At 38.2% G+C, this 27,651-nt stretch overlaps 2 protein-coding genes across 18 annotated transcripts in view; one reads left to right on the forward strand and one right to left on the reverse strand.

Annotated features, from left to right (window-relative positions):
• Positions 1-15,783, reverse strand: part of mtrr (5-methyltetrahydrofolate-homocysteine methyltransferase reductase) — a 114,506-nt gene extending 98,723 nt beyond the window's left edge. For 8 of the 16 annotated variants that reach the window (XR_011349889.1, XR_011349888.1, XM_069913605.1 and 5 more), the window contains exons 1-2: positions 15,563-15,783; positions 7,053-7,209 (exon numbers count right to left, since the gene is read on the reverse strand). Coding sequence is in view for 14 of the 16 variants with exons in the window: in XM_069913605.1 (XP_069769706.1) it covers positions 7,053-7,209; positions 15,563-15,768 (363 nt within the window). In the remaining 2 variants the exon portion in view is untranslated. Of the gene's footprint in view, positions 1-7,052; positions 7,266-8,042; positions 8,090-12,914; positions 12,995-14,090; positions 14,197-15,562 lie in introns of those variants that run through there. The other 8 variants (XM_069913611.1, XM_069913607.1, XM_069913606.1 and 5 more) reach the window with 8 other exon arrangements.
• A 127-nt stretch (positions 15,784-15,910) lies between these two features.
• Positions 15,911-27,651, forward strand: part of fastkd3 (FAST kinase domains 3) — a 34,295-nt gene continuing 22,554 nt past the window's right edge. For both annotated transcript variants that reach the window (XM_069913618.1, XM_069913619.1), the window contains exon 1: positions 15,911-16,115. The gene's annotated coding sequence lies outside the window, so the exon portion shown is untranslated. The remainder of the gene's footprint in view (positions 16,116-27,651) is intronic.

Raw genomic sequence — 27,651 nt, forward strand, 5'->3', positions numbered from 1 at the left:
TAAAAGTACCATAAATTATAGGTACAATTGTTAATATAAATATATAGAATTCAGAACATTTCCCACCCAGGAACACATTTTATGTTCACCGAATGACACATATCCTATTTAAACAAATTATGATTTGTACACCTTTATCAAATCTCCTTTCTACTTTCATTATTTTCCCATGAACAAACCCAGCTTCTCCACCCTGATCTTGTACCTGAAATCCATGACTCCTGGAACCATTCAACCAATTTTCTTCTAAACCCTTTTCAGGATCTAGATGCCAGAATTGGTCAATCCAGTGCTTCGACCAATTTGACATTACTTTGCTGCTTTATATATGAATCCCACTCTTTATTAACCACTCTTTCAACATCCCCTGTCTCCTTCAACGATTTATTCACCTGAACTTCCATTACTCCATCGCTGCACATCCTCGAAGATCCAAGAGGGAAAGACAGATGGGATCAGATTGACCTGGAGGAGAACCTAGGGAAAACATGGGTGGAAGATAATGGAACCAGAGAGGTAGGGGATGAGAAAGGGTGGAGTGGATGGGAGAGGAAAAAAATGGAGGAAGGGGAAAGAATGCAAGTAGCTGGGGATAAGAGAGCAAGGGCTCTTTACCTGAAACTGGAAACTTGCCTCACTCTGGCCATGGAGAAGGCCAAGATCAGGCAGGTTGGTGTGGGAGTTGAAATAGCAAGTGAGCTTGGGATGGCCATGGTGGATATTGCATAAATGCTTAGTGAAACAGTCCCCAAGACTCCCTTGTCCATGACCCCTCCCACCAATTTCCCCCCCTCCACCCAGGACTTATCCCTGGAACACCCAAACCTACACTTCCTCCCTCATCACCACTCAGAGCCACAAAAACCCCTTTGAGGTGAGGCAGCACTTCACCTGTGAAGCTGCAGGTATAATTTACTGCATCCAGTGATCCTGGTACAACCTCCTCTACACTGGGGAGACTGGACACAGACTTGGGGAAAATTGCTTTGTTGAGAATCTCCATTATATCTGCTGCATCAGCCTGGATTGCCCAGTGGCCAGCCATTTTAATTCCACTTCCCATTCCCAGACTGACATGACTTTATATACACTTAAGGTGGAATTGGATAATTATTTAAAAGATCAAAGTAATATGGGGAACAATCATTAGAGAAGTCTCGAGGCCAGCATAGATCAAATTGAATGAGAGCAGACTTGAGGGATCCAGTGGCCTATACCAGTTTCTATTTCTTGTGTTCTGCAGTACATTAGACAAACAGGATGGAAGGTGATATAAATAACAGGGAAGACAGACAGTTAAATTGTCATAGGAGTAGGATTTGGATCATAAGTGGAGAGTTCAGAGGGACAATTTACGAGGAATCATTCGTAGAACATCCTGAGTGCTATTGTGATGTTCTAAAGTAAGCTCATCCAGAATTAAAAGAATAGTGATGTTTAAAGTGTAGTTTGCATGGGAACATCAGATAAAATTCTCTACTACAGTAGAGTAATACCAGAAGTTAGTAAGGGGTAAAAGTTGTCTAATGAACAGAAACCAGTGGTCATATTAGAGTATAAATGTTTGTAATATTCAAGAGTCGGTACAGAATAAGTCCTCCAGTCCAACTTGTCAACGTTAACCAAGCTGACATTCTGGGCTAGTTTAATTTGTCTGCATTTGGTCCATATCCTTCTAAGCCTTTCATGCATCTGTCCAAGTGCCTATAATGTGCCTGTCTCTTGCTTCCTCTGGCAGCTTGTTTCCGGTATGGACTACTCTCTGCCAAATTTGTGGAAGGAAGACATTTCAGATGATCTGGACTGAAAGATCTCCTCTTGGGAACAGATACAGCTCTATCCACTGATGGCCTCTTATCAGTGGGCCTGTGCTCCTCTCCCTGCCCTTCCCCCACCATTTTATTCAGGCTTTTTGTTCATACCTGACAAAGGGTTCAGGCTTGAAATGCTTGTTATATATCTATCTTTCTTGCATAGAGAATGCCAAGTAACTTACTGAGTTTCTCCAGCATTTATGTGTAAACCTTCTGATGCACCATCAATAATTCCAAAAGATTGAAGTTGAACAAACTGATGGGCTTTTATTAACTTTAGAACAAAAGCACATCCATGCTGCTTGACTGTTCTGCACTTGGCAGGGGGCTGTGAAACATTCTGGAGTCTATGGGAGGAGCCACAGTTGGCCAATAGGTGTGCCTGAACAGACAAACATATACATACAGTGGTTTATCACACCTTCCTACTAAGATTTTGGCAGCATCCCCTTTTTTGGTAGTCCATAAAAACACATTTATTTTGTGTTACAGACAAGCCTTCTGTCTCAATTCATAAAAAACTCCTGCTCCATCCCATCTTTTAGGTCAATTTATTTTGGCCAGGTCCTTTTAATGAACTGAAGTAAAGCTTTCTCCAACTTGGAAGCTATTTTTTAATTTCTCCTTTCCACTCCTGCATTATTAATCTAGTTCTTATGATCCAATTGATCACTACTCCCTGGATGTTTCCTACTGATCTTTAGTTCACTTGTCCCAATCTAATCTGATGATATTGGTGTAGTCTGGAGGGAGTGCTACATTGTCAGAAGTATCATCATTTGGAAAAGACATTAAATAAATAGCTACAGAGGTTTAAAGGGGGCTGGAGGGGTACTTTATTCATATAGAGGCTGCTGGAAAGATGAAATGAACAGCTAAAGAAAGTGATGGGGGGGGGTGTTACAATTTTAAAGGTTAAAAGACATTTGTACAACTACATGGATAGGAAAGGTTTAAAGAGAAATGAGCCAAATGCAAGCTGAGGTTGACAACTTGATTGACATGGACAAGCAAGGCCAAAGAGCCAGTTTTTGTTCTGTGAAACTTTGACTCCACATCTTTACAAGCATAGAGTCCCAAATCAATATTCACACAGAAGTTCATCCATTATTTTGAGGCAATGAGGAGCACAAAATGACTGACATATTTTTGCTATTTCTATTACTGAGTGGAATGTGGGAGAGTAAATTGCGAACAGATATTCTCAGGGAAATGCACAGCAGAAATGTGGAGGATGTTTACAGACTACATGCGTGGTGTCCTGGATAGGTCTGCTGAGGCAGAAAAGATTACAGGGTAAAGAAGCCATGGTTGACAAGAGCTGCAACAACGAGTCCAGAGGAAGAACAAAGTGTACACAAGTTTTAGAAAGTAAATGTCTGGATTAGCTGGACTGCAAAAGACAGAGGGTACCAGTAGTCAGTGGAATGTATTCTTCCTGGAGGACAATGGTTAGTGGTGTTCTGCAGTTGCTCTTTGAGATTTTTTTATTATATATATCTAAAAAAATTTAAAATGACTGGTGAAGAAATGGAGGGGAGGGTTAGAAAATTTGCAATTGATACCAGGGTTGGTGGTGGTGAGAAAAGTGTAGAAGGTTGTCAGTTTACAACAAGATATATTCAGGATGCAGAGTTAGATGGAGAAGTGGTAGATGGTGTTCAATCTGGATAACTGAAGTGATGTACTTTGGAAGGTCAAAGAATTATGGAATATGTGGTTAATGGCCGGATTTTATTAGTGTGGAAGAACAGATTTTGGGGTCCAAATCCATAGGTCCCTCAAGGTCGCCACACAAGTTGATAGGGTGGTTAAGGAGGCATATGGAAACACCAGGACAGGATGGATTTCCAATAGAATTTTATAAAACATTTAAAGAATTATTAATTCCTCCTCTCCTGGATGTAATGAACCAGATAGAAAAAACACAAAACTACCAGATTCATGTAAGACAGCAATAATTACAGTAATACCAAAGATGGGGAAGGATCCATTAACACCAGCATCATATAGACCAATATCTCTACTTAACTCAGACTATAAGATAATAGCGAAATTATTAGTAAACAGATTAGCTGATTGTGTACCTAAAATAGTAAAACAAGATCAAACTGGATTTATTAAGAAAAGACAAACAGCAGACAATGTCTGTAAACTTATTAATCTAATCCACGCAGTTCAAAGAAATAAGAAACCAACAGTGGCTGTTGCTCTAGATGCAGAAAAAGCCTTTGACAGAGTAGAGTGGAATTACTTATTTAAAGTATTACAGAAGTTCAATCTACCAGAAAAATATATAAATTGGATTAAAGCATTGTATAATGGACCATTGGCGAAGGTAGCAGTAAATGGATAAGTATCGAGTTGCTTTAAATTAAGTAGGTCAACTAGACAGGGATGTCCACTATCCCCCTCATTGTTCGCCTTAGCAATAGAACCTTTGGAAGAACTGATAAGAATAGAAAATAAAATAAAAGGGATTAAAAATAAAGGAAGAGTATAAAATCAGCTTATTTGCAGATGACATCATAGTATACCTAACAGAACCAGAGGTATCAGTAAAAGAATTATATAAGAAATTGAAGGAATATGGAGAAATATTGGGGTACAAGATCAATGCAAATAAAAGTGAAGTGATGCCAATGAGTAACGCAGACTATACAGAATTTTAAAAAAGAATCACCATTTAAATGGCAAGCACAAGCAATCTGATCGGGTTGGATAATAACTTAAGCCACTTGTACAAACTAAATTATCAGCCACTAATAAACAAATTGCAGGAAGACTTAGAACATTGGAAAGAATTACCGCTAATATTGATTGGGAGGATAAACTGTATTAAAATGAACCTGTTCCCAAGGATGCAATACTTATTTCAAACATTACCAATTCCTTTAACAGAAAAATTCTTTAATGAACTAAAGAAAATAATAAGGAAATTTTTGTGGAAAGGGAGGAAACCAAGGGTAGCGTTAGATAAATTAGCAGAGAGGTATAATCAAGGTGGTTTGCATTTACCAAATTTTAGAAATTGTTATAGAGCTGCACAATTAAGGTATTTATCAGACAAGGGAAAAACCAGACTGTTCGAAGATAGAACTAGGTAAAATAGGGGAGAAGGTACCGGAACATATACTTTATAAGTGAGATGAAAAGCTGGGGCAATATAAAAACTCACTCGTACTGCATCATTTAATACATGGAAGAAGATCCACTTAGAAAGGAAAAAAATGAATTAACAAATACCAAAATTATTATTGACGCAAAATCCGCGAATCCCTTTGACAATAGACAACCTTTCCTTGAGAGAATGGGAGAGAAAAAGAATCAAAAAAATAGAAAATTGTTTTTTGGGAAACAATTTATTAACATTTGAACAGCTGAAGTACAAATATGGAATAACTCATGGTACAATGTTTGCATATCATCAATTGAAAGCTTATTTAAAGGATAAATTGGGAAACAGACTGAGATTACCAGAAGGAAGCAGCTTTGAATATGTGATTACAGACACAATGATAATTAAAAGATTTATAACTGACATGTACATTAAGCTGCAATTTAAGGAAAATGAAATAAACTATAAACCTAAGCAGAAGTGGGGAAAAAGATCTAAACATAAAGATAAAAAGTGAAGTATGGGAAAAGTTATGTTCTGGAACTATGAAGAATACAATAAACACAATGTTACACATGATACAGTATAATTGGTTACACAGGGTAAATTTTACTCCTTAAAATTAAAAAAAAAGGGATTCAACATTATTGGATGGATGTTTTTGCTGTAAGAGGAAATGGGAACAACATTACATGCAACTTGGGCATGTATGAAAGTGAATACGTTTTGGGAAGAACTAAATCAGATACTCAATAAAACTACAAAAAATAACAAACAAAAAAAACCAGAGATATTCCTTTTAAGTAACATAAGAAGTAGAGAATTAGGCCTCAAATTGGATAAAGTGCAAAAAAAATTCATTATGATAGCCTTAGTGATAGCAAAACAATGTATAATGTCAACTTGGAAAATTGAAGAGAGCATGAGTATACAGCAATGGTACATGGAAATGAATAAATGTATTCCATTGGAAAAAAAATAACATAATTTTAAAAATAAAGTCACAATGTTTGAACAAATTTGGGAACCATACATGGAACATATCAGAGAGATATGACCTCCATCCCCTAAAATGAGAATGAAAATAATAAGACAAAACTACTAGATTCAGTGTGTAATAAATAGATGAAGCATTTTTCTTGTTTATTTTCCTTTGTGTGAAGATATTGTTTTATGGTTTTATTGTATTATGTTGAATATGGGTTTTTGGAGGGGGGTGGGTAGAGGGGAGGGAGGGAAAGGGGGAAAAAATGGAGAAAAGACCACTGTGTAAATTTAATGAGAAGCATTTGTACATATTTTGGTTGATATGGTTTATAGTGTGAAAAATTTTTTAAAAAATTAAATTTTTTTTTAAATGGAGGCATATGGCAGGTTGGCATTCATTAGTTTGGAGGTTGTATTTAAGAGCCAAGCTTGAATTTGAGGTTGGAACTCTTTAAAACTCCAGTTAAACCACACTTGGAGTTTTACTTCATTATAAAAAGGATGTAGATTTAGAAAGGGTGCAAAGGAGATTTACCAGGATGTTGCCTGAAATGGAGAACATGTCTTATGAAATAAGGTTGACAGCTGGGGAATTTTCTCTTTGAAGCAGGGATGGAATGAGAAGTGACTTAATAGAGGTCTACAAGATTGTGGGGCTTGGATATGGTGGACAGCCAGCATCTTTTTAATGACAGAAAATACCAGAGGAGAGTTCTGTATGGTGAATGGAAGAAAGTTAGGGAGATGTCAGAGGTCAGTTTTTTCTATGCAGAGTGGTGGGGGCTGGTACAATAGGCACATTCAAAGGACTCTTAAGTAGGCATATGGATGTAAGGTAAATAGAGGATTATGCATGCAAGGTAGAAAAAACAGATTGTTCTGGCAGAATTTTACAAATGTCGCACAACGTTGTTGGCTGAAGGGCCTGTACTGTGCTGTAATTTTTTTGTTCTACGTCTGTTCCTCAAGAGCTTGTCATAATTTTTAATATGACTCTCAAATACAAATATCTATCTTTGTGTTGTCATCAAGATATCTGCCGAGAGTACATCATCAAAGCACTAGTCCAAGAACATTCCCCTTTTACAAAACAAATACAATTCAATAAATATCAAAAGATTATATTTAGTTACCTTTTCCAATTGGCTCAGACAATATAAATCAGCAAAAAATCCTTTTTCATTAGCTTTTTCACTAATTTCTTCAGCAATTGCTTTTGCTTGACCTTTTTGAGAGGCATACAGCAACAAAAATCGGTATTTGGTTTCCAAAGACATCGTACTGCACCAGCTGGAAGGAGACAAGTATTAGCTAGTCATGATGACCATTGCTTCCAGATGCAGAACCTTACAAAAAGATAGAATTTGTTTAATTCATGCAAAAGAACTTCATTAATTCAAAGCAAGTCTTCCTGTTAAAGAGCAGTCACTACTATAAATGCAGGAAATACAGCCAGTGGGACTTTAAATAGCTATAATGTAAATGACTTGATGGTCTATTTTGGTAGTCAAGCTTTTGATTCACCAATGGCTCAGTTATGAATTTTTTAAAAAAATTGTTTTCCATTTGTGTCAAGACATAAACCGTATTTATCCAAAGCATAAAAATGATTAAAAACAATACAAAAATAGTTTTATGTATTTTCTCCCCTCACCCACCCTCTTCCTCCCCAAAAGAGTAGGGAAAAAAGAAAAAGCCTGTCTAATAAACCTATATCTTGTAATTAATTAATTGCAGTTTACATAACAATTTTAAACCATGACTAGGGTGGGTTGGATGGGGACGCGGTAGAGGCTGGAGATAAAGTCTTAGCAATAAAATCCATGAAGGGTTCCCAATCTTATCAAATTTTTCTGGTTGATTTCATAAATTCTACATTATTCTCTCTAATGGTATACAATTTAAGAATTTTGTTCGCCATCTATTCAACCCCACAATATCACCAGATTTCCATGTTACAGCTTGATTTATTTGCTATTGTTAGACTTTAAAAACTCATTTTGATAAATATCCAACTTCAATTGGGTCATATCTCCCAATAAAAATACTCTGGGATCCTTCAAAATTTGCTTCTTCAAAACTTGTCCCAATAAAATACTTTTATCCTTCCAAAACTTATTTACCTTTTCACATTGCCAGACTGCATGCAGATCCTACTTCTTTATTACATCTAAAACATTGATCAGAACAACTCAGATGAAGTGCATGCAATTTGTATAGAGTATAATATAATTGATGTAAAAAATTAAATTGTACCATTTGATATCTAACATTAATTGTATTAGTTACACTTTCATAGCATAATTTTGACCATACTACTTCTTGAAACAGTATATTTAAATCTTTTTCTCATCTAGATTTGGATTTGAATAAATCTTTTTTCTGAATACTCTAGTAATTTGATATTCATATTAGTAATAAATCTTTCAATAAACATATCCATTATTAGATATTCAAATGGACTTTGTTCTAGGAATTTAAAATTCATCCCTAATTTTCTTTTTTAAATATGATTTAAATTGATAATAAAAAAAGTTATTATACTTTCAATTGATCAAAAGTTTTTAAAATCCTTTTTTAAATTCCACAATTATACCAAACATCAAAATAATGATTTTTAACCATATAACCATTTACGGAGCGGAAACAGGCCACATTGGCCTTTCGAGTCCACACCGGTTCACTTTTTTTCTTCTTCTTTGGCTTGGCTTCGCCATAAAAGGAATTAAAGGATTTTGATTTAATATCATTTTAGCCAACCGATAATTCTCCATTCCTCCTTCTACATGTTCTCCATTCCATACTTTTGAGTTTATGCTTCAAAATTGGTGGATCTGATTTTCCTTTAATAACCCCTCATGCCATTTATATGCTTAGAATTACTTTCTCCTATTTTACTCATTTTGATTTGCACCCCTGCAATCTTTTCATCGGTCTGATAAGAAGACACAAATCTAAGTTGAGCTGCTTTATAATAATGTTTAAATTTAGACAATCAAAGTCCCCCTTGATCAAATTTCCATGTTAATTTTTCCAATGCTATCTGAGGCATTTCATCCCTCCAAATAAATCTTTCACTTTTGTTTAAATCCTGAAAAAACATTATTGATATAATTCATCTTCACCCAATTAATCCTTCCTATTAAAGAAATTGGCAAATCTTTCCATCTTCATAAATCTTCTTTAATTTTCCTCAATAAAGGTATGTAGTTTAATTTAAATAAATTATTTAAATTCTTATCAACATTCCTAAATATTGCGCCATTCTGCCATTTAAATGTCCTTTTTTTTTAACTTGAACATAATCTGTCTTGATCATTGGGAATCACTTCACTTTTATCAATACTTTGTAACGTGACACTAACCCATACTCTGCCAATCAATCATTTACTTTTTTAATGAGCTTTCAGAAATTGTAAGATGTATATTATCTGTAAAAATACTAATTTTATGTTCTTTATCATGTATCTTATAGATTAGCTAAATGTTTACCCAAATTAATTAATATGGACCAAAAAGGTTTTATTAAAAATAGAAGATCAGTGGATAATATTGTTAGATTTTAAAGTCTAATAGTTATGGCTCAGAAAAGAAAAATATCATCGGTGGCTTTAGCTTTTGATACAGAAAAGGTGTTTGATAGATTAGAATGGTATTATTAAAGTACTGAAGGTTTTTGGAATTCTGACAAATTAGATAAGAGCATTATATAATTCTCCAAAGGCTAAGGTGATTACATGTACCAGTGAAAATCCCTACAGAAACTCTGAACCTGTGATATTCAACTCAATGTCTGATCATCTTGGTTATGTGAATTATGGAGGAACACATGGCCTCCTGTCTGGAACCTGTTTAGAAGTCACATCATCTGCCAAAGGTGTGCACTAAGGGTGGACTCTGGCCACCTATTAGTGTACACCTTGCCATTGGCTCATTTAAATGATTCAGTATCATCATTAGCCAGATGCCCAGCTCAGAAGAGTATAAAACATTGAAGAATCCCACATTGCTTTCTCTGCCTCTTGGTCCAAGTCCTGGACATCACTCCACACTGGATTGTTACTGTGGACATTGCTGGAGGAGTCGTGGGTAAGGTGTGCTCTACACTGAGATGAGCTGTATCTGTATTTTGTATCTGTTTCCAAGATTCTTTGGTTCTACCACATTATAGTGCCCTGCCATTTACTGTGAAAGTCATCATTCTGGTTTGTCCTCCCAAAGTGCAACACCTCTCACTTGTCTGCTTTAATCGGCCATTTTGCAGTCAATTTTTCCAGATCCTGCTGCAAACTTTGAAAGCCTTCAGCGCTGACCACTAATACCCACAATCTAATGTGATCTGCAAATTTGTTGATCTAATTTACCACATTATCATCAAGATCACTGATATGGACCCACCACTGCTCCTTGAGGCACACCACTGATCACAGACCTCCAGTTAGACAGGCAGTTATCCACTACCACTCTCTGGTCTCTTCAGCAAAGACTGTCTAATCTAATTTACTACTTCATCCTGAATACAGAACGACTGAACCTTCTTGACTAACCTCCTATGCAGGACTTTGCCAAATGCCTTAACAACAACCATGGAGACTACATCCACTACCTTCTTTCATGAACTTTTCTGGTAACCTCCTCCAAAAAAAGTCTACAAGATTGGTTAGACATGTCATGCACAAAGCCATGTTAACTATCCCTAATCAGTCTCTGTAACCAAGAACTTGTATATTTAGTCTCTTAAGATAGCTCCAGTAACTTCCCATAATTAATAACATCTTGCTGCCATATAATTACCCAGATTATTCTTAGAGCCTTCCTTAATCAACAAAACATTAGTTTTCTCTATTCCTCTGGCACCTCATTTGTAGCCAAGGACATTTTAAAAACCACTTCCAAGGCTCTTGGAATTTTGTACTAGCCTACCTCAAGGTCTGAGGTAGGCACTGGGGATTTATCCACCTTAATTTGCCTTAAGACAACAAGCACCTCCTCCTCCTCTATATGGTTCATATGCACAAAATCCATTCAAGGTTTCCCATCTCTTTTGGTTGCATGCATAAATGACCTCTCTGGTCTTCAATAGGACCAGTTTGTCCCTTGCAAGCCATTAGGATTTCCCTTCACCTTGTCTGCTCAAGCCACCTCACGCCTTCTTTTCAAAGTTCAGATTTATTCTGAGAGTACATACATGGCATTACACACAACCCCAAGATTCTTTTTCCTGTGGGCCAGGCAGAATTTCTACTTGTCAGTCGTACAAAAAACTGTACTCAAAAAAATCACGTATAAGCTGTATAAACAAATGGACAATAATATAGAAAAAAATATTCAGTAATAAATAATATGCAAAGCATGCATCCTTAAATGAGTCCCTGATTGAGTTGAGTCTGATGGTGCAGGGGTAGCAATTGTTCCTGAACCTGGTGGTAAGTGTCTTGTGGCCTCTTTCCTGATGGCAAAGGTGAGAACAAAGCATGTGCTAGGTGGTATGGATCCTTGATGATTGCTGGGCACTGGTGTGTTTTCTTCAAGATGACATTAGTGTATTGGGTCCAGGAAAGAACCTCCAAAATAGTGACTTGCAGGAATTTAAATTTGCTCACACTCTCCTCCTTTGATCCCCTAATGATCTTTGGATTGTATACCTCTGGGTGTTGGGTCCAGGAAGGATCCTCTGCGATAGCGACTCGCAGGAATTTAAATTTGCTCACACTCTCCTCCTTTGATCCCCTAATGATCTTTGGATTGTACACCTCTGGGTGTTGGGTCCAGGAAGGATCCTCTGCGATAGCGACTCGCAGGAATTTAAATTTGCTCACACTCTCCTCCTTTGATCCCCTAATGATCTTTGGATTGTATACCGCTGGGTGTTGGGTCCAGGAAGGATCCTCTGCGATAGCGACTCGCAGGAATTTAAATTTGCTCACACTCTCCTCCTTTGATCCCCTAATGATCTTTGGATTGTACACCTCTGGGTGTTGGGTCCAGGAAGGATCCTCTGCGATAGCGACTCGCAGGAATTTAAATTTGCTCACACTCTCCTCCTTTGATTCCCTAATGATCTTTGGATTGTATACCGCTGGGTGTTGGGTCCAGGAAGGATCCTCTGCGATAGCGACTCGCAGGAATTTAAATTTGCTCACACTCTCCTCCTTTGATCCCCTAATGATCTTTGGATTGTACACCTCTGGGTGTTGGGTCCAGGAAGGATCCTCTGCGATAGCGACTCGCAGGAATTTAAATTTGCTCACACTCTCCTCCTTTGATCCCCTAATGATCTTTGGATTGTATACCGCTGGGTGTTGGGTCCAGGAAGGATCCTCTGCGATAGCGACTCGCAGGAATTTAAATTTGCTCACACTCTCCTCCTTTGATCCCCTAATGATCTTTGGATTGTACACCTCTGGGTGTTAGGTCCAGGAAGGATCCTCTGCGATAGCGACTCGCAAGAATTTAAATTTGCTCACACTCTCCTCCTTTGATCCCCTAATGATCTTTGGATTGTACACCTCTGGGTGTTGGGTCCAGGAAGGATCCTCTGCGATAGCGACTCGCAGGAATTTAAATTTGCTCACACTCTCCTCCTTTGATCCCCTAATGATCTTTGGATTGTACACCTCTGGGTGTTGGGTCCAGGAAGGATCCTCTGCGATAGCGACTCGCAGGAATTTAAATTTGCTCACACTCTCCTCCTTTGATCCCCTAATGATCACTGGATCGTACACCTCTGGTTTTCCCTTCTTAAAATTCACAATCAGCTCCTTGGTTTTGGAGACAGTGAATGTGGGTGTGCAGTTAGTACCCACCATTCTGCCAAGTTTTAAAGCTACCTCATCACCCCTTTTTATACAACCTATTACCATGGAATCTTCAGCAGATTTGCAACTGGTGTTGTTGTCATTACTGAGCCATACAGTTGTAGGTGTAAAGTAAGTGGAGCAGGGCGCTACGTACAGAGCCCTGTTGTGCTCCAGTACTGATGAAGATGTTCTTACCAAAGCTCCTGATTTCCCTCTTTGTTTTCCTGCATTTCTTGTACTCGAGTACCACATTTGTACCTTGCTGCCCGTACCTGCTATACATAAAATACATTAATACCTTCAAACTAAATCTGTTGAATCTTCCATATAGGAATGGGGATTAAGCGGGTTTCTATTTAATCATGTTTAATATTCAATGTTTTAAATGCAAGTTTGTCATATCCTGTAAAATGTACAAAAATTCTTACATACAACTTGCAAGATCTACAAAGTAAAACCTCCAAAACCATGACATACCCACACCAGAGTGGCAACCTAGATTCAAATGCTCAAATCGACAAGGTGACATCTCCAAAACCATGGCTTACCCACGCCAGAGTGGCAACCTAGATTCAAGTGCTCAAATCGACAAGGTGACATCTCCAAAACCATGACTTGCCCACGCCAGAGTGACACCCTAGATTCAAGTGCTCAAATCTTTGTAACAAGCCTCAACTTCACTCTCCTGTCAGAGAAAAAAAAAACTCTCCCCACTGAATGATGGCTGATATTCTTGGATATGTCAAATAATAAATTCATAGGCTTCAAGAGGGTACAGCATTACTGTATCAAATAGTGCGAAGGAAACCGGGTCAGATTTCAACCTGATGCAAGTTGGAATGTATGCAGCTGTTATTTGTGCATATTTTAAAGTCATCAGAAACAGAACATAGCAGGAACATGGTTCCTGGTGTTTGCTAAATATAATCACAGTTTATTGTGAATTATAATAATTCAGACACCAATAAACCCCACTCTTACAAGCACCACAGTCTTTTTGTCTTCCAGTCAGGATGAACATCAAGGCTGTGGGGGCTGAGTAGTTCCTGTTGATTGACTGTGGAATGCTGTCTCTCAACAGGTATTTTTTGTGATTGTTGAAATTTTTTTTTAGTGGGAACTTGCATATAGTTTGGTGGGGGGGCGGGGAGGGGGGGAAGGAATCTGAATGAGACAACATAATTGGTAAAACACGAAGGCCTCCAGAACTGTAGTTGAAGTAAAAACACAACAGTGGAGAAACTCAGCAGGTCAAACAGGGTCCTTTATATAGCAAAGATAAACCTTGATGAAGTACTTGAGCCTGAAATATTGGTTATGTATCACTCTTTGCTATATTAAAACATACTGTTTGGCCAACATCATTGGTACCTGTTACAGTGCAGGTGATCCGGATATCTGTGCACTCTCAATGACAGAGCCCAACAGGGGCCAGTACTTGGACTGGAAGTGCTGCCATGAGCTTGGGCTTGTTTTTCTGTTGAAACAAGGCAGTTGATTTCAAGACCACACTCCAAGCATATCAGGAGAAATTTGGGAATGAGCTTTGCTAAGGAAGATCAATTTGTCTCTCTCAGGCACATGGACGGGCACTCACACTAGATTTGAATAGCCATTCTTCCTGGCCTACTTTGCAGCTTCAAGTGTAGAAGCTACAACTGCTGTTGACTGTCGTGCCCTTTTTCTGCATTCAAGAGATCACAAAGTATTCACTTAACCCATAGTGATGACAGACTAGCTCATATTTGAGGGCAGAGCTCCCCCACCCCCAAAAGAAAAGATTTTTTGTCTAATTTCCCCTCTGAAGATAAGACCTATCCATTTTGTTCTTTCAGGTCAGTGAGGTCAATGTCAAAGCATTGAAGTTCCTGTGCTCTTAAAGCAGAGTGACACCTGGATCTGTTGCATTAAGATTATCTACAAAGTTGTGCATTTCAAAAGAATAATGAACATTGCTTGTGCATGAATTCCTGTAAATTGGAGTGCATATTACATATCAAGCAGCAGATGTATTTACATATATCAAGATGGAACATGTGAAGCTGTGACTCCTGGAACAACTAATCTCTCTCTGAAAACCAATAAGAACCTTCCTGAGTGGTAACCATTTACCTTTCGACCACCAAAGCCTGGTTAACTTTGTACATCCTGTGCACAGTATAAGAATTGACCTGCAACCAGTGAACTTGAAAGAATGAGAAGTGAGATTGGACCGTGAACCCAAGAACTTTTCTGAACTTGCCCACACATTCCATACACGTGCGCTTAGAACTGTTAAAGTAAGTTCGCGATGAGTTAAAGTGTGATTCTATTTTCATGTTTAAAGATCATTAAAAACAACTTTTGTTGAAGTAGCCATGTGCCTTGGTGAATATCTATTGCTGGTGGGTTTGGGGGTCCTCTGGGCTCATAACGGGGGAAAACCCACTCAGTCACAGGGAGAACGTCTTCCAGCCAGCCTGGGCTCCGAGAGACGCTGTTTCGTTGGGTGGTAGAAGTACCATCACATGATAATCAACTTGAACTGATAGGACAGTATATCAATGATTTTGCAGTACATTTCGGAAGACTTTTGAAAGCATGTTGATTGACTATCGTCATATGTCACTAACTGCAACAGGTCAATTTAAGGAACGACTTTTAATACCATATACTCTTCCCCACTCCATTTCAACAATAGATCAGTTTCAGTAAAGTAAATGTTTATTTTGTGCAAGTGATCAAGATTATTACAAGTGAATCTTGACCAATTCTCCACAATAACAAAACAGTGCGATAAAGACCCCCCCCCCCCCCACCCCCCACCCCCCCAGTCAAAGCCGGACAGAGCGTGCGATACTTACGTTGGTGGATTGAGAGCAATAGATTTCCTTTTCGGGACAGCCTCAATAAGGACTGCCCTGAAGGTCAGAACTTCTGTCCGGTCATGAAAGCCTCGGGGCTGAGCGCAGACAGCGCGATACCAGCTGCTCGCCTGCCCGCGGAACGGGTGACAGAACACGCCGCAACTCCCCTTGACCACTTGATGCGCCCCAGTCACTCGCAACATCGGCACGCGGCGGAAGGTCCCGCCCTGTGTTCGACTGGCAGCATCGCTGCCCAATCCTGCCCCGAGAGGAATGAAAACCGCGAGCCAATGAATGAAGGCGACACCGCGCGGCGTGGCTGCGTGTCACGTGCCGAGGCCCGAGTTCCCGGAAAGGAGCCGTGACGTGAATGGCCGGGCTATCGCAGGCGGAACAGTTCGCCGGGGATCTGCTATCTTGATGCTCGGCTGTGACTCTTTCTGGAAGATATGCCGAATGGTGCACGGAAACCAGGACAAACAGCACAACTCCCGAAAACATCGGCCACTGGAGTTCCCCGTGATCTGTATGTGAAGCAGTAACCATCCAGGTATTCTTCGATAGGTTGTATCGCTTTTAACGTGTGTGACTGTCACAATGTAACACTGCACAGGTTCGTGCATGTGAAGTGACTGGAGAGGATGCTGACGGCACTCGACAGGTCAGGCAGCCTGTGTGAAGGTCCTAGCCTGCACATTTTCACCCAAGGTTTGGGGTGAAAACACTTGGGGTTCAGTTGGACATCAGTGGATTTTGCAATAGAAACACAAAAGCCACAGGTACCCTTAGAAACTCAGCAGGTTAGGGTGAGTAAAGGGTACTTGTCCTTCGACAAGGTATAAGCTTAAACAAGCAGGCGCCTAAATAAAAATAAGTCGGGAAGCAGGGGACCCCAGCATCTACAACTTGGAAGTAATCAGGAAAGTCATGTTTGACTTCAAAGCAGCAGATGCTGGACTATTGAACAAGTAGCGAATTCAGCAAATCTTTGTAAATTCATTTCATGTTCAGATGATGTCTGGCTGGAAAAAAAAGTATTGTAATTAGAGACAGTTCAATAGTTTAAGTCAGATTTTCCACGTTGTAAGATTTTATATGAGCAGAAGTAGAGTGAAGGTTTGGACTAAAATTGGCTATGGCCATAGTTGACAATGCATCCTTCTTTTAAAAAAAAATCAAAATAGACACTGTTCAATGTTGAGCAGGTCAGCAGAAAGTTAAACTGCACAGCAGGAATAAATGATAGAAAATGAAGCAAATGTAGATCATTTACTTAACTCTGGTGTACTCCGTTTCTAGTAAGATTATGGTAATCATTTCCATCAGTGTGTCTCTTTCCTTTCATTTGGCCCATGTTTGCTCACAGAATCAGTCCTACAAGTCACACCCATTCTCTCTCTCTCTCTCTCTCTCTCTTCCCACCCCAACCCCCCCAATTGATTCAATTCTTCATGCCATGAAGTGACACCAAGGTGTGATTTAAAATGGTCTTTTAAATGAACCAGTGTGGTTTTTTTTCCACTTAAGAAATTAGTAAAGCACCCAGAGAAAATCTCATTATCAGGAGACTGTGTGAAAGCTTCACACTATAGTAGGATCCAGGCTCCCATTGTGGCCTTCTCTACATCGGAGAGACTGGGTCCATCCTTGGAGATAATTTTGCAGAGCACTTTTGCTCTACCTGCATCCGTGATTGAACTCTCTCATTTCCATTTTAGTTTTGCATCCCATAATCGCATCTCTGTCCATGGCCTCATATTCTATCCCACCAAGACAACCTGTAAATTGGAGAAACCATACCTGATTTTCCGTCGGGGCATTCTCCAGCCAGATAGCATTAACATCGACTTCTCCAGTTTCTGCTAACCTGATCTTCTTTTCCCCTCCCTTCCCCTTCCTTCTTTCCCTCAGCTCTCCACCCCTTATCCTCTCCATTCATTGCACAATCCTCATCTCCTGCTTGCTGCTCTCCTGCCCTTCTCCACCTATTACCTCCTGAATTTGCAACCATCCTTCTCCCTCCACACCTCCCCACTACTTACCTTTTGATGCAGATGCCTGCTGATATTTTTCCATACCTTGATGAAGGGCTCAAGCCTGAAATGTTTGTTCTACATGTTTATCTTTGCTATATAAAGGACCCTGTTTGACCTCTGAGTTTGTGTTTTTACTTTTAGGCAACAGTGTCTACTGCTGTACAACCTGAATGTCAATTAGTAAGTAAGTACTTTATTGTCGTTGTGTAAGCAAACACAACAAAATTAAAAAAAGTACAGCCCCAGTACTCATAAAACAACATACAAGAGCATATAAAACAGTCAAAACAAGAAAGGAAAAAAAGCAACATTAAAACAATACAGAATACACTAATTGGCGGAATTTAATTCATGAATGGCTCTTGGATAGATATTGTTCTTGAGCCTGTTAATATGTGATTTAATGGACCTATATTTATCTGAGGGTAATAAGTCAAACAGATGATAGCCCAGGTTAGAAGAATCCTGAAAAATATTAGCTGCCTTCCTGATACTCCGTGATCGAAATAAATCCTCCAGGGGGGGGACAAGGAAGCCCCCATGATCTTCTATGCCATATTGATAACCCTCTGAAGATCCCTCTTATCTGCTACTGTACATCCAACCAGCTGTGTATCCTAGGATTCCATTCATATCTGAAACCCTGTATTGAATGTATTCAATGTCTGAATTTCTTTGGATTTTGAGTGAATTTTTTTTTCCATTTTCCATCCTGAATAGCCTATTCTTAGTTCAAAACACTGCCAAAGATTCATTCTGAATCTGAATGTTGTATGTTTCAAAGTAGATTATTCTTCTAAACCGGCCATTCTCAATGGGGCCATACAGCACCCCCGGGGGTCACAGCATATTAAAGGGGGCCACGGATTGAAATCCTTAATAAGGGGGCACAAAGTGTACAGGGGATAGGAAAACTGAACAGATTAAACATTTATGGGCAAACGAATGGGCTTTGCTGTATAGTTGCCAAGCAACACAAGATTCTTTTCAAAGTTGGAGGTATTTGGAGACAATTTCGAATGGCCTAGATAAATACAAAAAATTAACAATGTTTTCAGAGCATTCCTTCCTTTGACATGATTGTGTCTGACTGACATGACTGGCTACAAATCGCCTTCCATGTAGTTTTCCTCTTTTGTTCTATCACCTTTAATTCATCAATAATCTTGCACAGGAACATCAACCTCAAGGATCTCACTAAAATTTTAATTTTACAAGAATTATTTTTAAAGTTCTTTTCATTAAAAGTTTTCACACCCTCGATTTTGTGCTTAAAGTTCCCTAATGACTCATTGTTTACAAAATCATTGCACTTTAAGAAACTATATTTTTTTTAAATTTCAATCAGAATCATTTCCTATTTGTCTGTTCTAGAATCACACACTACAAATGTTACGCTCAGAGTAAAAGTCTTGTTTTCTTTTTACCTTGTGTATCATAAATATTTTTAATGTTTTTTATGTAGCCAGTAGGAGAGAAGTACAGAAGAAAGCTAATAAATTTGACTGCTTCACAGGGAAAGGGGCCAATAAACGTTGAGCAAAATCATAAGGTTGAGAATGGCAGTTCTAAACTATGGAACAACAGATCGAGTGTGTCTAATCTCTCCTCAGATATCAGTTACTACGTGAGGTGAGATTAAACAGATAAATTCTTCAGCCAACTGCATTTTGCTCCGCTCAGATCATAACTGGCTATGGTGTTTAATTCAACCATCGAGTTAGAATTATTTTCACATGTACCAAGTTCAGTGAGAAAGTTTGTTTTCCATGTAATCCAAGTCACCTCATAACATTAGCACAACAATAAAAACAGCATAGAGTTACAGAGAGAGATCAGTTAGAACGAAGCAAGGGCTACATTATTTTACTAATGTGCGGTTCACTAGGTAGTTGATAACAGCGGGAAAGGAACTGGTGGTGCATAATTGGGTACACAAATGAATTTTCTTCCTTCTGGGAGGAGGAGAAGAGAGCGTGGCCAAGGTGGGATGTAGTTCTGTAATATGTTAGCTGCTTTTCCAAATCAGCAAGAAGTGCAGATGGAGTCAAGGGAGGGCAGAGAGGTTTGTGTGATGGTCTGAGCTGTGTTCACAACTCTGCAAATTCTTTGGACTTGGGCAAAGCAGTTCCATACCATGCAGTGTTGCATCCTGACTGGATACTTTTGACATTGTATTTGCATAAGTTATTGAGGGAAGCAGATGACATGCAACATTTCCTCAGGAATCTGAGGAAATAGAGCTATACATGTGCTTTCTTGACAATCGCATCAATGCAGCTGGACTAGGGCAGGTTGTTGGAAATATTTACATCTAAGAACATATAAAGCTGTCTACTATCTCCATACGAGCATTATTGTTGTGTACAAGGGAGTGAATTATGCCCCTCACCTGGAAATCTGTGACCAGTTCTTGTGTCTTGCAGACATTGAGGGTGAAGTTTGTTGCCTTCGTATCAAGCCATTGTGACTCGTTTGAGATGTGTCAGATACCAATTATTTTTGCATTAAAAGTCACATGCAGTTAACACAAAACTACAGATTAGTCACACACTGTCCTTTAAAAATGTTTTCCAATCTATATTTTATTAGCTAAGTATGTGAATGTGTGATCTGGTTTTAATTATTCTAGTAAACCAGAGAAGCTGGAACTCTGGGTTTGAATTGTTATTAATGGAACAGTTGGTACAGTTGTATGAGATGTCACTGGACTGGTTGCAAAATAATTTATTTAATTGAAAATGGTGCACGTGACAATGAACTTGAACTTGTCCACTTTCTCAGTCAGTCCACGTACCCCTTGATTCACGTGACCTGATGAAAATGCTGGAAATGAGGTGAAAATAATTGGTGGGATGGCACAGCAAGTCAGTCAGCGCCATTGGAGAGATGTTGCAGGTGCCTTCAAGTCAAATGGACTTCACTGAGAGCAAAGAAAAATAAATAGTGGGTCAGGCAGTGTCTGTGGCAGCAGACCGATGCTTGAGACCCTGCAACGGTCATGAAGGAGAGTCTCGACTTAAAACGTTGCCTCCACAGATGTTCCGAGACGCACTGAGCTCCTCCAGCTCTTTGTTCCTTTTTACTTTTAGTTTTAGCGATAGTATGCCTTTCCATCCCATGAAACTCGTGCCACCCAATAAACCTACCATAATTTTGGAGGTGGGAGGAAACTGGAGCATCCACAGAAAATCCCTGTAGGTCATGGGGGAATGTGCAAACTCCTTACATACAGTGTCAGATCACTAGTACTGTAACAGTGTTGCACTAACCTCAACACTAAGTGTTCAGCATCTTCAGTCTCAAGTGTTTCATTGGATGTTAATATGTACATAGAATGTATTTTCATTCAAGACCACAATTACAAACTTACAATGAAATAAAAATATCTTGAGAGGAGCATCTTGAGAGCACTGTTTCAAGATTCATTCAGGAGGCTGCTGCAGGGAAGAAAATATCCTGTTTGAGCGTGCTTTCACACTCAAGCCTTCTCCTTGATTAGAGGAGAGTGTGTTGGGCGTGATGGATCCTTCAGTATATTGGCTGCCTTTCCAAGAGAGCAGAAAATGTGTTGAGTGCAGAGAGGGGAGGGATGTTTGGGTTATTTACCTGCCTTCACCACATTCCCAGGCACTATGTTCCAGATTGTATCTGTCCATGGTGAACAAATTCTTCCTTTGATTCCCTTTAAAGCTCTCACTCTTTGTTGTAATCCAAGGCTTAGACCACACTGCCATATGATGGGAGGAGGTTATGGTTTTGCTAGAGGGGTGGTAACCTTCTTCCTGTCCATGTTGTCATCAATTTGTAAACTTTATCAGATTGTCACTCAATCTTCTCTATTCCAAGATAAATAAAATCAAGACCACGTTGTCTTTTCTCGCAACAGAGCCCTTCCATCCCAGGCAATAATCTCTTATCTGCACCCATGCCAATTCACACACACCCTTTTTATGGTATGGCACCCAAACTGTACACCATGCTCCAGCTGTTGTACCATAACCTTCCTGTTCTATTCCTTGACTAATGAAGGCAAGTAGCCCAAATGCTTTCTTAATCAACTTGTTTATCTTTATTGCTGATCTCTTACATTATTGGGTATTAATTCAGTTCCTCGGTACTTCTTGGGGTCCTACCATTTGTTGGCTGTATCCTCGCCTTATTAGTCTTTCTCAAATGTATCAGATCACCTTTTTAGGATTAAGTTGCACCTACTATTGCTCAGCCTCTCTTAATAACTCATTTGTGTTGATGTAGAGCTGAAGACTATTCTCTGTATCATTAACAGAACTACCAATTTTCATGTTATCTATGAGTTTACTAATCTTACTTCTTGTAATTATATTTATTTCATTAAATTAATCAAGGGTCCAACACTGATCCTTGTGATACACCACTGATGGCAGACTTTCAATTCCAATAATTTAGTTCCATTGTGAACTAAAAACACAATGCTGGAGAAACTCAGCAGGTCAAACGTTGTGCTTTATATAACAAAGATAAAGATATATAACCAACATTTTGGGCTTGAGCCTTTCATCAAGCCATGAGCAGAATGTAGGCAAGTGCCTGAACAAAATGCTGAGGAGGAGCCCAGTCTCACGGACAGGAGGTAATAGGTAGACAAGGGATTATAGTTATGTGAAAAGACTGTTGAAGCTGGGGATATTCTAATCTCTGATGAAACATTAACTCTGTTTCCTTTTCCACAGATGTTGTCTTTCCATCATTTTTGATTTTATTATAGATTTCCAGAATCTACGGTTTTTGCATTCTTGGAGATCTTTTTTGCCAATGAGGACCTTCCTCTTTTTAAAATATTTTTATTGATTTTAATAACAAATTTATACAAACAAAAAAGGTACAATTCAGTAAAATGATATGGACAGTGGCACAAATTAAATAAGGCATTCCGTATAACACTTGTAAACATGAGAATAAGTAGTGGGAAATCTCTGAAATGCATATACTTTAATGCTAGGAGCATAGTAAGGAAGGTGGATGAGCTGAGGATGTGGATAGACACGACAGTATGACGTGGTAGCGATTAGTGAAACGTGGTTGCAAGAGGGATGTGATTGGCAGCTAAATATTCCTGGATTTTGTTGCTTTAGATGTGATAGAATTGGAGGGGCCAGAGGGGGTGGTGTAGCATTGCTTGTCAGGGAGAATATTACAGTGGTGCTTAGGCAGGATAAATTAGAGGGCTCATCCAGGGAGGCTGTATGGTTGGAATTGAGGAATGGGAAAGGGGTTGTCACACTTATAGGGGTGTATTATAGACCTCCTAATGGGGAGCGAGAACAAGAGGAGAAAATTTGTAGGGAGATAGCAGATATTTGTAATAAACACAGGATTGTGATAGTGGGAGATTTTCATTGTCGAAATATAGATTGCAAAACCCATTCTGTGAAAGGGCTGGATAATTGGAATTTGTAAAATGTGTGCAGGATAGTATTTTAGAGCAATACGTAGAGGGGCAAGAGGGAGTGATGTCGCATTGCTTGTCAGGGAGAATATTACAGCGGTGCTTAGGCAGGATAAATTAGAGGGCTCATCCAGGGAGGCTGTATGGTTGGAATTGAGGAATGGGAAAGGGGTTGTCACACTTATAGGGGTGTATTATAGACCACCTAATGGGGAGCGAAAACAAGAGGAGAAAATTTGTAGGGAGATAGCAGATATTTGTAATAAACACAGGGTTGTGATAGTGGGAGATTTTCATTGTCGAAATATAGATTGCAAATCCAAGAGCAATTAAGAAATCTAAAATGGCAGTGCAAGTGACTAATATGATGACAGATTTGAATTTAGTTGATATTTGGCAAAGATTTAATCCTACAGAGAAAGATTTTTCTTTTTACTCTTCACGCCATAATTCTTTTTCAAGAATTGATTATTTTTTAATTTCAACGCATTTGCAAGATAGAGTTATATCTGTGGATTATAAGGCAAGGTTGGTTTCAGATCATTCATTACTATTATTAGAATATCAGAGTTCGCAAAATGTTCAGAGAACCCCAAGATGGAGATTTAATACTATGCTATTACAAAAACCAGAATTTCTTAGTTATTTAAAAAAACAAATTGAGGTTTTTATTAGTAATGTAAGGTAAAACATCATGAGATGGGAATGTGTAGGGAGTTACCCTGTACAGGGCAGTAACAAGAAGGGGAGGTGTCCCTGTACTCCTGTTAGGTAAAACATCATGAGATGGGAATGTACAGGGCTGTAACAAGATGTGAATGCATCCTTGTACTTACAAGATAAGAGAGACATTGATGGATTGAGAGGCAGGAAGCTAGCAGGGAAAGGATAGCAACAGTTTTAGTCATTGGACAAGTAATGATATGATGATGTTCTAAGCACATATCCAAGGGTATAAAAAATCACCATTTTGCTGATAACGGCAGAATGCATTCTCCGACTAACATGTTTAGTCGCAAGTGTTACAATCCGGTAATAAAGAACAAAGAACCCTGATTTCGACTCAGTCTGGTGTTTGTCTCACTCATTCATGAACAAAGCAGACCTAACAGTAATAATATTAATTCTGTTTCTAGTCATTTTGTTATATGGGATGCAATGAAAGCTTTTTTATGAGGTCAAATTATTAGTTATGCTTCTAAAGTAAAGAAAGAGAGAATTAGAGAGATTGAAGATTTAGAGAAAAAGATAACTTACTGAAAAAGAATTTCAAAAAAATCCTACTGAAATGCAAAAGAATCAGTTAACTAATTTAAAATTTAAATATAATGAATTACAAACATATCGATTTGAATGTTTAATGAATCGAACTAAACATAAGTTTTATGAATGGGGTGAGAAAGCTCATAAAGTCCTTTCATGGCAGTTGAAAAAAGAACAATTATCTAGGATTATACCAGCAATTAGAAAGAAATCGGGCATTACTTTTAGACAAAAAGAAATTAATGAGGAATTTTGTAATTTTTATAAAAAATTATATACTTCAGAATGTAAAGATGTAGCTGAAGATGCAATAGATTCTTTTTTGAAAAATATTAAATTGCCACAATTGAACCAAAAAAGGGGTATATATCTGATTTGTATTGTATTTTACAAGAAAATGAAAATAAGACAGATTGGGATAAAGATAAGTTGAAATGGGAAAAAGATTTAGGTTCTATGATAGCTGAAGAAGCTTGGATGTAAATTTGTCAGAATAGTATTCGGAAATTGATTAATGCTAGATTAGCGATGATTAATTATAATTTAATACATCAATTATATTTAACACCAGAGAAATTTAAAAAGTTTGGTCTTAGTAAGGTAGATTGTTGTTTTCGTTGTGATCAGACAGCTAATACTTTTTTTACATACAGTTTGGTTTTGTGATCGATTGCAACAGTTTTAGAAAGGTATTCAATCTATATTTAATAGTTTATATATTTATGTTGTATTAGATCCTGATATATTTTTATTAGGGAATATGCAATCATTAATTGATTTAGGCTTAAATGATTATCAGATTTCTTTTATCTATTTAACCTTAGCAGTGGCTAAGAAATGTATAGCGCTTACTTGGAAAGAGAAATATACTAACCTTAGTTAGGTGGTATTTAGAGATGAAGTCTTGTTTAATTATGGAAAAGATATCTTTTTCAATTCAAGATAAGATGTCTTTTTATAAGTTGAAGTGGACTCCATTTGTTAAGTACTGGCAATTAAGTCTGATTTAAATATGTTTTATGTGTGATATTTGAGATTTGATAACTTTTTTATTAATATTTTTACTTGTTATTTTCTTTTGTTTGTGAGTGTTTTTTTATATATAATATTACTAACTTTATTAATTCTTCACTCTTTATTTTGGGGGAAGGGTGGGGTTTTTTTATATATAGTTTTTTTAAGTGGTCGTATAAATGGGGTTAGATTGATTTAAGTTAGGTTATTAATGTTGTGTTGCAATAATTAGTTCATTTTTATTTTTTCTTTAAATGTAATTTCTTTGTTTTATTCATGTAATAAAATCTTTAAATAAAAAAAAAAGAAATATAGATTGCAAAACCCATTCTGTGAAAGGGCTGGATAATTGGAATTTGTAAAATGTGTGCAAGATAGTTTTTTAGAGCAATACGTAGAGGTACTGACGAGAGAAGGGACAGCATTGGATCTACAGATGGTGAATGAGATAGGTCAGGTGACAGAGGTATATGTTGGGGAGCACTTCGTGTCCAGTGATCATTATACCATTAGCTTCAATGTAATTATGGAAAGGGATAGATTAGGGCTTAAGATTGCAGTTTTTGAGTGGGGAAAAGCTAGATTTGAGGTGTTGAGAAAGGATTTACAAGGAGTGGATTGGGACAATTTATTTTATGGAAAGGATGTAGTACAGAAATGGAGGTCTTTTAAAGGTGAGATCTTGAGGGTAAAAAATCTTGATGTTCCTGTTAGGTTAAAAGGCAGGGTTAGAAGTTTGAGAGAGCCATGGTTTTCAAGGGATATTGGAAACTTGGTTCAAAATAAGAGGGAGACCTACAATAAAGGAATAAACGAGATGTTCAAAGAATATGTTGAATGTAAAAAGAATCTTAAGAAAGAAATAAAAGGTGGCTATAGCAAACAAGGTGAAAATAAATTCAAAATGTTTCTATAAATATGTTAATAGCAAAAGGAGGGTGAGGAATAAAATTGGTCCCTGAGAGAATCAGAGTGGACAACTGTGTGTGGAGCCAAATAAGATGGGGAAGATTTTGAACAAGTTCTTCAGTATTCACTAAGGAGAAGGATATTGAATTGTGCAGGGTAAAGGAAGCAAAGAGGGTAATTTTAAAAATGTAGTAATTAAGAAAGAGGAAGCACTTGAGCTTTTGAAGTATACAAAGGTGGATAGGTCTTCAGGTCTCGGCGGGATTTTCCCCAGGACCTTGAGAGAAGTTAGTGAGGTAATAGCAGAGGCTCTGACAGTTATTATTCAAGTGTCATTAAAGATGGGTATAGTTCCAGAGAATTTGCATATTGCTAATGTGGTTCCATTGTTTATAAAGGGTTCGAGGAGCAAGCCTAAAAATTATAGGCCTGTAAGTTTGACATCTGTGGTAGGAAAATTAATGGAAAGCATTATTAATGATGGTGTATATACAAGTATCTGGAGAGACAGGGACTGATCAGGAACACTCAACATTGATTTGTGTGTGGAAGGTCATGTTTGACCAATCTTGTTGAATTTTTTGAAGAGGTTGATGAGGGTAGAGCAGTGGATGTCGACTATATGGACTTCAGTAAGGCCTTTGATAAGGTTCTGAATGGAAGGTTCAAGTGCTAGATATTAACTTTGCGATAGTCAAATTGATTCAACATTGGCTGAAAGGGAGATGCCAGAGAGTCGTAGTGGGTAACTGTTTGTCAGGTTGGAGGCCGGAAGCAAGTGGTGTGCCTTGCTGTTTATCATTTACGTTAATGATCTGGATGATCGGGTGGTAAATTGGATGTAAATATGCAGATGATATCAAAATAGGTGGAATTGTGGATAATAAAGAAAGTTTTCAAAGATTGCAGAGGGATTTGGACTTCTTAGAAGTGTGGGCTGAAAGATGGCAGATGGAGTTTAATGCTAAGGGGTGTGAAGTGCTTCATTTTGGAAGGAATAATCAAAACTGGGCATTCATAGCAAATAGGAGAGCATTAAAGAATGCAATGGAGCAGAAAAATCTAGGAATAACAGTTCATCGTTCCCTGAAGGTAGAATCTTATGTGGATCGGGTGGTGAAGAAGTCTTTTAGTATGCTGGCCTTTATAAATCAATGCATAGAATACAGGAGTTGGGAGGTGATGTTGAGACTGTTTGAGGCCAAATTTGGAATACTGTGTGCGGTTCTGGTCACCGAATTATAGGAAGGATATCAACATTTACGAAAGTGTTACCTGGGTTTCAGAATCTAGATCACAAAGTAAGATTGAGCAAAATAGGTCTTTGTTGCTTGGAATGTTGAGGGGGGGATTTGAAAGAGGTATTTAAGATTATGGATAGATGGAGTTGATGTAGATAGGCTTTTTCCCTTGAGGGTAGGAGAGATTGAAACAAG

Source organism: Narcine bancroftii, chromosome 1 (genome assembly GCF_036971445.1).
Source record: "Narcine bancroftii isolate sNarBan1 chromosome 1, sNarBan1.hap1, whole genome shotgun sequence".
Classification (NCBI taxonomy): Eukaryota; Metazoa; Chordata; class Chondrichthyes; order Torpediniformes; family Narcinidae; genus Narcine; species Narcine bancroftii.